Below are 13,514 nucleotides of genomic sequence, written 5' to 3' on the forward strand. Positions count from 1 at the left end.
CTGGGAAACATTGAGACTGAGGGTCCCGGGTGGCTGGCCTTGAGGGTCTCTGACAACAGATGGCCTGGAGTTAAGTCTTCTTGTTAATTTTTTAACTAAAAGGAATATGGGTCCCTGATAACTAGTAATTTAATGCCAGCATGTGTACGGCAATGTACAGTAACTCGGGATTTGGGAGCTGGACTGCGTTTCCAGACCCTTCTTCCCAGCAGGGAGCTCTTGAGGACGTAGACACACAAGCCACGCTTGTTGTTGTTCCTTTGAGATGACACTAGACGGCTGCTGTACCCCTTCCAGCTCTCTAACGAGACTTCTCTCCACACGGGAAGGGGGAGCTCTGCTCATCCCCCATGCTTTATGCCGTTGAGGCAGTGAGGGACGGGCACCCCATGGGGGGCTCGTTTACGGGGCCGGAGCTGAGGAAGGGGCTGGTGTCTGACACTGGTGGAGGCAGAAGCAGTGGGAAATGAGGCAGGAGGGCCTGCTGTCTGGACTGAGGGCCCTTACCTTGAAGACAGTAGGGGTCTTGAAGCCTGGTGTGACGGTGACAAGCACACTGGGCCATCAGTAAACACTGAGTGTTGGCTTAGTGTGTACAAGATTACCTGTGAGTAACATTCATTAACAGAAGTGAAAGGCTGCACAGGCTGTTTTCCTTAAGCCTAATTCTTTCCTTTTCCTCAGGGGACCGTGAAACAGCTCTTACCGTTCTCTGAGGCAGAGGGGAGCCCATGCTTCCTCGACGTCTGCGGAAATTTCCTGGTTGTGGGGACAGCCCTGGCTCATTTCAAAAGCTTTGATCTTTCCCGAAGGTACAATTTTTGTCTAAATAAAAGTGCAGGCCTACCTTGGAGATACTGTGGGTTCAGTTTCAGACCACTTTGGTAAAGCAGATATCACAATAAAGTGAGTCAAATGAATTTTTTGGTTTCCCAGTACCTATAAAAGTCATGTTTTTACCCTACTGTAGTCTATTAAATATACAGTAACATTGTGTCTGAAAAAATGTCCATGCCTTAATAAAAAATTCCTTTTTTGCTAAACAGTGGTAACCATCATGTAAACTTCCAGCACATTGTAAGCACTAATCACAGGTCACTATAACAAATACAATAATAAAAATGTTTGAGATAATGCAAAAATTACCAAAATGTGACAGACACCAAGTGAGCAAATGCTGCTGGAGAAATGGCGCTGATTGACTTGCTCAGTGCAGGTAGCCAGAGACCTTTAGTTTGTTAAAAGAACGCAGTTATCTTGGACGTGTACTAAAGTGAGGGATGCCTGTGCACATTTTAAAAATTAGTCAGGACGGGACACCTGGGTGTCTCAGTTGTTAAGCATCTGCCTTCGGCTCAGGTCACGATCCCAGGGTACTGGGATCGAGCGCCGCATCAGGCTCCCTGCTCAGCGAGAAGCCTGCTTCTCCCTCTCCCGCTCCCCCCGCTTGTGTTCCTGCTCTTGCTGTGTCACTGTCTGTCAAGTAAATAAATAAAATATTAAAAAAAATTAGGAGACAAAGTGGTGTGTAGAAAATGGATAGGAGCTGGAAACCTGTTCATGTTCCCGTTTCATTCCACTGATCTTTTTTCATTCCACTAAATTTTTTGTAACGCCTTATGTTTTGGCATAAATCCTTTTTAAAAAATATTTATTTATTTATTGGAGAAAGAGTGAGGGAGCAAATGGGGGGAGGGGCAGAGGGCGAGGGAGAGAGTGAATCCCAAGCAGATTCCACGCTGATTATGGAGCCCCATACAGGGCTCAATCTCCGGATCCTGAGGTCGTGACCTGAGCTGAAATCAAGAGTTGGACACTCAACTGACTGAGCCCCCCAGGCACCCCTTGGCATAAATTCTTAATCTTTGTATACTGGGGGTGGGAGCAAACAGGAGTATAGTTGGGCACATAGAGCAGGGCAGTTTTTAGATGGTAAAATTTTCTATTTGGTGGATACAAGGCACTGTAGTTGTCAGGGCTCATAGAACTTTATAACACAAAGTGAGCCTAAAAAGCGTGCAAATTTTAAAAATTTTTTAGGGGATCCCAGGATGGAATACAGAATGTGAAAGAACAATCTAAGTGTGCTAGAAATGTGTGAAACAGCCTCCCTGGAGAGGCGGTGCTGACCCCAGCCCTTTGGGGATCGGCGGCGTTGTTGACACTTGGCTGGGGGACTGCATACAGTGCTTCCCTGCAGTCCACGGAGCTCCCCCACACAGGGCATGGGATGACTGGCCCACACCAGCACTCAGGCATGCAGAAGTGAAGGACTGAATAGCTGTTGCAGGTTTTGGGAGCTGGGACTTCTCTGTTGGGAGGAGGTGACAGATAAGCAGGGGGAGGAGGTGAGAGGAGCCACATGGTGATGGGTTGAGTGGAAGTCATGTTTAGCTTAATATAGACACAGCCGGGTCAGATACACGTACATCTGGCAGTTAGTCCATGCGTGTGTCCTGGCTCTGTGCAGCGGCCGAGAGGCAGCAAGCACGCCCGGCACTGGATGCGGGTTTCCATAGCATTCTCCATCAGAAGGACCAGGCTCCTTGGAAAAATTCTAGGACTGAGGCAGGAGATGTGCACATGAGCCTGGAGTCTGAGAAACTTACCCAGCCCAGAGGAGCTGAAAGAGAGGGGACCGTGAAATATCACATGAGGCCTGGAGAGGCTCCTGGGACAGAGGATGTTAGGGAAACAAGGAGGAAATGGGAATTCACTGAGAACAATCGGATGAGCCACTGCTGCCCAGCCAGCACTGCTCGTAGCAGCAGCAACAAGCCAGAACCAGCTAAGCGGGGGCTGCTTACCTGCAGTTTTGTTTCTCCTCAGGTGTAGCAAATGTGACAACAGCCCGTTCTGGCAGGACGAACCGAGGGAAGCTGGGTGCAGAGCGACCGCTTCTTGTGTCAGAAGAGTAGGGGGGATACATACTCATATTGGCTTAGTAAACCTAGGAACTTTAAAAATTCACCCAGACAAATCTTGAATCATTTTGTTTACACCTGAAAGTAATACGATGTTATTGTCAATTATATCTCAATTTAAAAATTTTATTTTATTATTTTTTAAAGATTTTATTTATTTATTTGATTGAGAGAGAAGAGAGCTCGAGTAGGAGGAGAGGCAGAGGGAGAAGCAGGCTCTCCGTGGAGCAGGGAGCCCGATGCGGAGCTTGATCCTGGGACCCTGGGATCATGACCTGAGCCGAAGGCAGACACTTAACCGACTGAGCCACCCAGGCGCCCCTCAACTTAAAAACTTTAAAAGTTTTAAGCTAGCCCTGGGTTCTGAGCTGGCCCCTCTCCCAGGTGTCCAGACCCTCAGAGTGAGCACCCCTGGGCCTTTGAGGAGCCCCAAGTCCCGTGGATGAAGGTTTGCAGTCCCTCAGAGAGCCGGTCCTGGCACTGTGAGCCGCCCACATGCGGGGAGGGTGAATGGACGAGGGACGGGATTGTGCTTCGCCCTGACACCCTTGTGTCCCCCCTGCAGAGAGGCGAAAGTGCACTGCAGCGACAAGAACCTGGCCTCGCTGATCCCAGGCGCAGTGGGCATGGCCTCCCTCAGGTGTAACGCCAGTGGCAGCAAGATCAGCATCCTCCTCAGCAAGGTAGGTGCACATCGGCGGCTGCTCTCCCAGGGCCGCCGTCCTCCTCGGGCTGTGCCCATCTTCGCACACAGCTCTGCGGCCCCACCTCTCCTTCTGCCACGAGGCCTGAGCCCCCATGTGTCCCCAGTCCCTAATTCCTCTGAAACCGCAGTTCTCCCTCTGCAGGGCTCTGTAGCTCTTCTCTTTTCTATCCCTTCTCGTCAGCCAGCTGTGTTCTGTGGGCTTGAGGGGGTTGCAAGGACCTCTGAGCTCTGACTTAGAGAACTAAAGGCGTGATGACAGCTAGAGGGTAGATTCTGAAGGGCACTGACATACGCATGTCCGTCCTGCTCTACAGGCAGTGGGCCCTGCCGCCCACAGGTGTTTGCTCGTGAATCCATTCATCCACAATCTTGTTACCGGTTGCCTTCCATGAACCACGCCCTTCTCTGGGCACTGTGGGCACAGGTCAGTGGTTAAACAGGAGAGCTCAGCCCTCCCTGTGGATGAACAGACACCCATCTAAGAACGAGTCAAACTGTGCCATGTGGTGCCTGGGAAGCCGCCGGTCGGGAGGCTTCCCGAGGAGCTGTGAACCCACCAGGCAAGCGTGCAGCAGGGGGGCAGCAGCAGAGGCACCGAGACTGCAAGCAGGTGGCAGAGCCTGGCTTGGCCAAGGGTCCACTGTCTGTGGCAGAGGGGCGAGGCCGATTCTGGCACGGTCAGTGGGCCATCACACAGGCACCAACCATGGTGCAGGGGCGAGGCAGGAGCATAATGTATCTTTCTAGGATTGCTTCTCAGTGGTGGTACCCATTGCAGCTGTCCTGGGGGTTGGGACTGGCTGATGTGTGCAAGGACAGTTCTACCCCTCGAAGCAGTGTAGAGGTGGAAAGGGAAACCTGGTGAGGAGCTTTGCGGGGATGATGGGACGTCCTGTTTCAATGTTGAGTTTGAGGCATCTCAGAGCAGCAAGTGGGCCTATAAAAACAAGCCTGAGTCTCAGAAGGGGAGTCTGGCTGGAAATGGGGATCTCGGGAGGATAAGAGCAGTCCTGTCAGCCTGAGCACCGGGACGGGACGTGGGGAGGACGGGCGGTCCCAAGTCACTGATCCAGGCAGCTGGAGGGTGGTGCCAGAACACATGTGCACAGGACCAAAAGCGGGGCGTGCAGTGGGGGAGAGGGCGAGAGCATCCCGGGATGTAGCACCATCTCCATGGTGCTGGGGTGAATGCACAGCAGGAGTGGGGGCGGCGCAGTGACGAGTGGCCCTGGAGGCCTGCTTCTCCAGCATGCAGTGACAGTGAAGGACGAGAATGCCTCTCCTTGCATCAGGAATTCTTGCCCTTGGTGAAAGGAAAAAAGACAAAAGAAGAAGTTCAGGTAGCACAAGGGAGCTTGCAGTGAAAATCAGCTGTCCACCATCCCCCCCAGCCCTGCGAGCACTCCCCTGGGGGTGGGGAGTGTGCTTGGGAAAGGAGGGTCTGGATTCTCAGGGGGGCAGGGTCTGGGGCAGGAGGCTGGGGCCTTGAGTGTTGCTGACGCGTCTCTGGTCTGTTGTTTGTCTTTCATTTTGCGATTGGTGTTCCCGGAGACTAGAAGCATATTCATAGATACTCAAACCTGTTGATGATTTTGTGATCCTTCTGCTGCTGTTAAGCTTACGGTATCTTCTGTCTAAAATGTTGACAAATTCATTTCTTGGCCTTTCTTAAGTACTCAGGCCCCCTTAGCCTTCCACGGTCTCCTAGAATAAAGCCTGGAACAGTCTCCCCGAATTTCTGGTATTTGTTGCCCCAGCAGCCGAGCTGGTTTGTTGGGACCTGGACTCCCCCCGTGCCTGTGGTCAGTCCCCCTCAGCAAGGATGACAACACTCAGGTCAGCACTGGCCACAGCTGGACAGCTAGAGTTGGGCCTTCACGACATGTTAGAACTTGTTTTCAGTGCTTGGAAATTATAAAGTAGTGCTTGAGCAGTGGTCTCAGTGGGATGAAAGTGAGTCGATGTCCACTTAGGAAGGCCAGATTGGCCGGTGGGTCATGGACACCAGACACTTGTTCTCAAACCTGTGGCATGTCAGCCAGGTGGTACCGTGAGCTCCATTTTCTCTTCCCCCAGGTGGACAACAGCCCTGATTCCAAAATCTGCTTCTATGATGTGGAAATGGACACGGTGACCATCCTCGACTTCAAGACGGGGCAAATTGATCAGAGGGAGACATTGCCCTTTAATGGCCAAGAGACCAAGAAGTAAGACTGTGGTTTGGTAGGATTTCATTGAAAAAATACTGACACTGGGCACCTGGGTGGCTCAGTTGGTTAAGCGACTGCCTTCAGCTCAGGTCATGATCCTGGAGTCCTGGTATCAAGTCCCACTTTGGGCTCCCTGCTCAGCGGGGGGTCTGCTTCCTTCCCTCTTCCCTCTCGTGCTCTCTATCTCTCATTCTCTCTCTCTCTCTCTCTCTCTCTCTCAAATAAATAAATAAATAAATAAATCTTTAAAAAAAAGAAAGAAAAGAAAAAATACTGACACTGATACTCAGTTAATGGTCAGCTTCCAGGCAGCCTGCTGAGTTACACTTCAGACCTCAGGGACCTCAGTAGTTACCAGTGCTCAGAACAGGCAGGAGGGCCAACACGCCCGGGCAGTTGGGATGGACTTTAGCCTCTGAGGCCCTGGAATTACCTGGCAGAACCGGGCTTCTGGAAGGGCAGTGGCGGCCAGGGCTGCACGACGGTTGAATCTCAGGGTGAGTGTGGTGGTAACTCATCTCTGTCAGCGCCTGGGAAGGGAGGGCACCCGCATGGGTCGACATCATCTTTCTAGAGAAATAATGGTCGCTCTCAGGGAGTTCGTGTTTGTAGCTCCTGCTCTGCCGAGAACTCACATTTGATTCTGCAGGAAGTGACGCCTGAGGGCCACGGGCGCTGCTCAGGACTCGGGGTGGACGCTGTGGTCAGCACCTGCACCGAGTGCACAGCAGCAGAGGCCACGGCTGGCCTTGCCGGAGTCTGTTCCTTTGCTCTGTTACAGCCCCCACCTCCCTACCCAGCTCAAATCCTTTTCCAGAACGTTCTTTCCCCTGGTGGCTTAAACTGGCCACTGCTGGTGGTCCCACCTGAACACACCCACCCTCACTTCTCCCCAGCCTCGTTCTGCTGATCTGGCTCCAAATGTCCACTGGAATTTCTTGCCATCACCTGAGCCTCATTCCCCAGAAACTGTTCTTGTCTACCCTGGTTGCTCTTCCACCCTGGTTGTCTGGTCTGAAACCCCGCAGCTAACCTTTCCCTTAGTCCCCCCATCTGTGACTCATCCCATTTTCCTTGTTTGAACTGTGTCTTAGACTCACGCTTTCCCTCCACCCTCCACCTCTGAGCCACATGGAGCCCAGGCTGTCACTTCTCCTGTGGCGGTGGGACAGTGCACAGCCTCCCCTCAGATGCCTGTCCTCTTCTGAGATCTGACCCTTCCTTTGCCTCCAGACCCAGCTTGTCTGTCTGCAGCATGGGCCCCATAACACACACATCATCCTGGCAGGATGCGCGGTCCGCCCACTGGTCCTGGCAAGAGCCCTCCATGGAGTCTTCAGAGCCAAAGCATCACACGCTGTCCAACAAGACTACACTGGGCCTCTTTCACCAACTTGCTTCAATCTGAGAGTCACCTCAGGCAGGCTGGGTGCACCGTGCTGTGGGGAGGGGCTCCGAAGCCACCAGCCTAAGCAATGCCCACCAGCCTGCTGATGCTCACCCAGGTCCCTGGCATGCATTTCCAGAGGCTGTGAACACAGATGCTCCTCTCAGTTCTCAGGACTAAGGACGGGCCTTCTCTTTCAGGAGCCACGCCTTTGTGGATGAGAGACTGATGGATCTCATTCCCGTGAACCATTTCTGGGACCAGAGTGAGCCCAGGCTGTTTGTATGCGAGGCCGTGCGGGAGGCGCCAGGAGCCCAGCTGCAGCCTGGGGACAAGAAGCCGGCCACCGAGGACAGCCCAGGCCCCATGGTACCGTGGCCGCAACTGCGTTTGTATCTAGTCACGGGGGGGCTCGGCAGGTTTGCAATCTCCTGACGTGGTTTATGAGGAAGTTAGAGGGAAGTTGGTGCCTGTGGAGCAGAGTGCCACCTCAAGGACGTGTGGCCTGCATCTCCCCTCAGGGTTGGCACAGACTTCTCTGTCTGGTTTCACTCAGACTGTCCTATTTCGGTTTTCCTGTTACATCAAGTGCTGTGTATTTCCCTCCAGAGCAGAGCCCGCTACCGAAATAGTTAATGGAGCTGAGCCATGGTGGGGGCGTGTCCTGGGGCTGAGTCAGCCGACTTCTTGCTCTTCCCTCCAACAGGCCGATTCCCACTGCATTGGCCTCCTTGCCCAGTCCCTGCCCTCCACCCTGACCAGACTCCCTGGCTCTGCAGGGCATGCCTTTCCCCAGTAGGGTCCGGGACTCCGACACTTTCCAAACACGTGCTGTTGGAACGTCTGGCGCTCCCTGCAAAAGCCAGCGGCTGGCTGTGCCTCCCCATCTGTGACAGGTTCTCAGTAAGTCAGCAGGGGCAGCCAGCCCGCCAACACTAGCAGACTTGTATCCCTGCCAAAGGAAGTTCCCTCGCAGGGTGGTGAGAGTGGGGGCCCCAAAATTATCAGCAGTCAAGTGTCCACGCCCCGAGGCTTTGAGAAGCAGATCCGGTCCTTGGCTCTGAAACACTGAGTGGTAAAACGCACAGAGGTGGCATCTCTGTGACTAGGAGCGAGAAGCAGCCATGCGCAGAGTTTTCTCACGGTAGAGGGTGACGACCCCAGGCAAGCGAGGATGGCGCATGCTGATCCCCAGTGAAAGGCACTTCCCGTCACTCCGATCAGATACCTCTTTAGGGCTCTTGTGAAGATGATGCAAAATTGCAGGAATTCACACAAGCAAGGAGAGGCCCTGGTGTCCTTGACCTCCTGCTGTTCCCGTTCAGAAGGTGCTGCGGACGGCGCTGCTACTCCAAATCGCACGCTCAGGACCCAGCGGAGCACCCGGCCTCTTGGCTCTGTGTCTCTTCTCCCTTGAAAGCAGAGGAGAGAATCTTTCTGCTATTGTTAATTTTTTAGAAGATTTATTTATTTATTTTTAGAGAGAGTGAGCATGTGAGCCGGGAGAGGGAGAGAGGATCTCAAGCAGACTCCCCGCTGAGTGCGGAGCCCCATGCAGGGCTCTGTCTCACAACCCTGGGATCATGACCTGAGCCAAAATCAACAGTCAGATGCTCAACTGACTGAGCCACCTAGGCATTCCTCTGCTATTGTGGATTTTTATTTTTATTTTTTTAAATATTTTACTTACTTTGGGCACCTGGGTGGCTCAGTTGGTTAAGTGACTGCCTTCGGCTCAGGTCATGATCCTGGAGTCCCGGAATCCAGTCCCACATCGGACTCCCTGCTCAGCAGGGAGTCTGCTTCTCCCTCTGACCCTCTTCCCTCTCGTGCTCTCTATCTCTCATTCTCTCTCTCTCAAATAAATAAATAAAATCTTTTAAAAAAAAAGATTTTACTTACTTATTTGACAGAGAAAGACACAGCGAGAGAGGGAACACAAGCAGAGGGAGCAGGAGACGGAGAAGCAGGCTTCCCACCGAGCAGGGAGCCCGATGTGGGCCTCGATCCCAGGACCCTGGGATCATGACCTGAGCCGAAGGCAGACGCTCAACGACTGAGCCACCCAGGTGTCCCTATTGTTGATTTTTATATCAGAGTCAAGGAACTGAACAGAAAAACTTTAAAACACAAGAGTTCTTTAGTTTCAGTCACCAACCAGGATGGGAAGGATTAATTAGCTTTTGCTGTAAGAAAATCCATCCATGAGAAGGGTCTAGCAGCTCTCAGACTGCATGAGGCTCATCCTTCCAGAAGGGGGAGGTGGGTTATCTGTATAAGACTGTTCACGTGTTCATCCTTTCTTCTCTGTTGTGTGTAAACATCCTGACCGTGAAAATGGGGATTAGATGCCAGATAGAAAATCGTATCGCCGAACCAGAAACAGCACTGTTTCCCCTCTCTCACAGACAGACGTGGTGATTCTGTCCTTCTTCATCACGGAGGAGCACGGCTTCTTGCTCCAGGACAGCTTCCCCCGGCCTCCCGCCTACCAGAATCTTCTGGGGATCGAAGTGCCTCATTATTACTTCACCAGAAAGGTGGGAGCCCCATGAGCACAGGGCTGTGTTCTCGGCTTTTCCTCCCCTGTTGGGCAGGGGTCTGTGGGATCTCCCGGAGCCTCCAGGGTGCCACAGCTCCCCTCTCGTTAAGCGAGGCAAGCCATCTGCTCTCATTTGTTTCCTGAAACTCCAGTAATTATGAGGTTTCCAGGTCAGGAAAGTTACAGGACTTGGCTTTGCTGTCAAGACAGAGTAGTGCTGAGGTGGAGTGTCCAGGATCCCTGGGCTCAGGGGCCAAAGACGATGCAGACCCACACAGTCCCAGCCCCAGAGGTGGCCCCATGGCCCCATGTGCTTGTTTAGTGTTGACAGATGGGGTGGTTTGCAGCACACAGGTGCACACTCCCAGCTCCATTCTTTGTGTGTGTGTGTGTGTTTAAAGATTTTATTTATTTATTTGACAGAGAGACAGGGAGAGAGGGAACACAAGCAAGGGGAGTGGGAGAGGGAGAAGCAGGCTTCCCGCCGAGCAGGGAGCCCGATGCGGGGCTCGATCCCAGGACCCTGGGACCATGACCTGAGCCGAAGGCAGAGGCTTAACGACTGAGCCACCCAGGCGCCCCTCGGCTCTTTTGGATAAGTTCTTTGCCTTCACTGGGCTTGGTCTCCTCGTCGCCACGGCCCCTTGATCTATAAGCGTCCTATGGAGGGGCTACGTGGTGCTGTGGGCGGCTCTGTCCACACAGCCTTCCTTCCTTCCCTCGTTGTAAACTGTCAGTGCCAAAACGTTCTTTCTGGACCTAATTCTTACTTAGTGCTCCTTGGGCATTTTCATTTCTCCTCGAGATGAGAACTCAAAAAGTTGTGAAGGCGTTTAAGGTACTGTCTGTGGAGTTTCCCCATGACTTTCCCATCACGGGCTGTGGTTCACCGCATACACCGATGGGCCTGCTCTTTGCCCACCTTTCTGCGTCCACGCACCCACCCACTCCCTGGTCCCAGAGAGGAGGCACGTGCAGTGCCACTGTGAGTGCCACTCCCCATTTACCATCTATCCCCCGGACTTTGCCGTATTCCCAGACTCTGTTTTAATTTATTCTAAGCTGCACTTGTCCGCATGCTGGTCCTTTCTGCTTGCGTGCCTCGGTTACCAGGTTTGTCGGGGAACCTGACGCCATGTCAGCCCCTGGGTGGGAGCAACACACCCATGTCGCTCCGCAGAGCCCTCGTCCTGGTGAGCAGCCCATCACCTGATGTTTGTGATGCAGGAAGGAGTTTGTTTACCTGGATTGGTAACATAAGAAGTCTTATCATTTCAACCTCTGAAGTGCTTATCACAAATAGCTGTGAAGCATTGTGTTTTTTTAAAAGCTGCCCTTCTTCAGATTACTGACCTGTATTCCAGGCCCTCAGCCCAGTGTCCAGAGGTTCTCCACCTGCACACTCAAGGGTGTGGATGCAAGTCTGACTCCGCAAGGTCCCCAGCTTGGTGTCCTCCTCTTGGAACAGAGATAAGGCTCCAAATCAGGGGCAACAGCGAGTTCATGTGGCAGGTGACCCACAGGCTCTCCTGTTTGTGTGAGAATTCCCAAGTGTGACCATAGTGGGCCAGGTTCTGATCAGAACTCAGCATCAGATCCACATGGTCATCCAGCATGGCCGACCTGATGGAGGTCAGGCCTCTGCCTTGTGCTTTGTGCACACATTTTCTGTTCCCACGCAGTGCAAACTCTGTAGCATTCAGCCTCCTCCTGACATGACCCAGCCTGTGCTCATCCACGAGCCCTGAATTCAAGCCACCTAGATGGTGGGCTGCCCCAGGTCCTTTGCTTATGCTCTGCTCTGTGCCTGGAAGGGTCTTGCCATCCACACCTGGGTCTGACAGATCCTACCCATGTTTCAAGGCCCAGGTCAAGTGCCCCCTAAAGTTGGTGACTGCAGGTGAACGGTAGAGGGAGCAGTGAGATAGGGGCTGCTGGGAACTGAGAAAGAGGCAGGGGTCATACAGCAGCAGCAAGGATGAGATCCGGATTCCTGGGCCCAGTTCCACCGTGGTGAGCACCATGCAAGTCTCAGCTATCACTCAGATATCATCTGGGTGCCTGACCATTCAATTCAATTCTTTGTTATTGAAGTGCAGTTGACGTCTGATGTTGTATTAGCTTCAGGTGTACAACATAGTGACTTAACACTTGTGTCTACAGCTCTAGGCTCAACATGATCAACTCAGTCCTGACACCATCCACCCAGAAACAGCATGAGGTCCCACGGATTAGGGGCTCAGCCCCACCCAACCACCCCTGCCCCCACCCTAGACGCCAGTCCCCAGTCCTGTGCTTCTCACCACAGGCTACAGAGTGGAGGCTTCCTCCTCCTCTGGCACACTACTAATCCAAGCTATTGTTTTGGAAACTTCTACCTGAAATCGTTTTGGCGTCACTTAATTTTAAGACTCTGTGCCTGTGAGCGTGTCTTTGTGGGTCATGAAAACTCTTCCTAGGCTGCAGAACAGACCTGGAAGGCGGACGTCTGCATAGTCATTTCATAACTGTTGAGAAGGTGGCATTAGTGAGCAGCTCTGATGACCTCGGATGCCCACAAACTCGTGCTGCATTTGGCAGGGTCTGTTGCTGGGCGTCCATGCCTGCCTGCAGACAGACCCAACACCGACCAGCTCTCAAGGCAGAGAGTTAGCGTAGGCGTTCGCTTTCCGCAAGCTGACAGTCAATGGTGGCCTTTGTCATTCAGCCAGGAGAAGCAGACGGAGAAGACCAGGTGGACTCAGGGTGCCCGTGCGTGGGCAGGAGACCCCTGCGAGACTTCGTCGGGCTGGAGGACTGTGATAAGCCCACTCGGGATGCCATGCTTCGCTTCAGCTTCTTCGTTACCATCGGAGACATGGATGAAGCTTTCAAATCTATCAAACTCATCAAAAGGTGAGGACTCTGCTCCCTGTGGTGTCAAAGGGATGTACACGGCTCTCGGGGTCTTTCTTTAGGTCTCTCTCCCCTTCTAAGTGAGCTTCTGAGAATCAGTAACTCTTCTGTGACTGTGTTGTGGTGTATTTCATGGTTTGTCACCCGCAAAAATGCTGCCGTACTTGGGGACGCTAGGACCCCACTGGCACACTGTCACCGAGGAGGCGTGTTGTGACAGCACGGTGGGGCACGCAGAGTGGGTGAGCCTGGCTCTCCTCTGCGGGGCTCCTGGTCTCCTGGGCTGCTACTAGCTTGATTTATTGTCATCCGTTCCATATTCTTCCTCCTCGAAAGTTCTGCAGTTGCTAAATATTTGTAATACCTGTTTCTCTGGGAATAATTGCTACTAACAGGAAGGTTTGAATAACAAACACTCAAAACAGTATAGTGAAAATGCAATTAATATTGTTCTAAAGAAATTTTTTTCTAAAAGAAATTTTTTAAAGATTTTATTTATTTGAGAGAGAGAAAACGAGTAGGGGGAGGGGCAGAGGGAGAAGCAGACTCCCCACTGAGCAGGGAGCCCGATGCGGGACTCGATCCCAGGACCCTGGGACCCTGACCTTAGCCGAAGGCAGATGCTTAATGGACTGAGCCACCCAGGCGCCCCTATTTATTTATTTTAGAGGGGGAGAGAGTGAGCGCCTGTGTGTGTGGGGAGGGGAGAGGGAGAGGGGAAGCAGACTCCTCACTAAGTGTGGAGCCCCACGCGGGTCCAATCCCAGGACCCTGGAGATCACGACCTGAGCCGAAACCAAGAGTCAGAGCTCAACTGACTGCGCCACCCAGATGCCCCTTTTCTAAAAGA

At 52.7% G+C, this 13,514-nt stretch overlaps 1 protein-coding gene across 5 annotated transcripts in view; it reads left to right on the forward strand.

Annotated features, from left to right (window-relative positions):
- Positions 1–13,514, forward strand: part of IFT140 (intraflagellar transport 140) — a 79,929-nt gene that overhangs the window by 31,202 nt on the left and 35,213 nt on the right. For all 5 annotated transcript variants that reach the window (XM_025877166.2, XM_073899728.1, XM_073899725.1 and 2 more), the window contains 6 exons: positions 685–812; positions 3,490–3,607; positions 5,707–5,837; positions 7,428–7,596; positions 9,636–9,767; positions 12,477–12,664. In XM_025877166.2, the coding sequence (XP_025732951.1) occupies positions 685–812; positions 3,490–3,607; positions 5,707–5,837; positions 7,428–7,596; positions 9,636–9,767; positions 12,477–12,664 (866 nt within the window). The remainder of the gene's footprint in view (positions 1–684; positions 813–3,489; positions 3,608–5,706; positions 5,838–7,427; positions 7,597–9,635; positions 9,768–12,476; positions 12,665–13,514) is intronic.

This window comes from Callorhinus ursinus, unplaced genomic scaffold, assembly GCF_003265705.2.
Source record: "Callorhinus ursinus isolate GAN/ISIS: 27379988/994484 unplaced genomic scaffold, GSC_fseal_2.0 scaffold13, whole genome shotgun sequence".
Classification (NCBI taxonomy): Eukaryota; Metazoa; Chordata; class Mammalia; order Carnivora; family Otariidae; genus Callorhinus; species Callorhinus ursinus.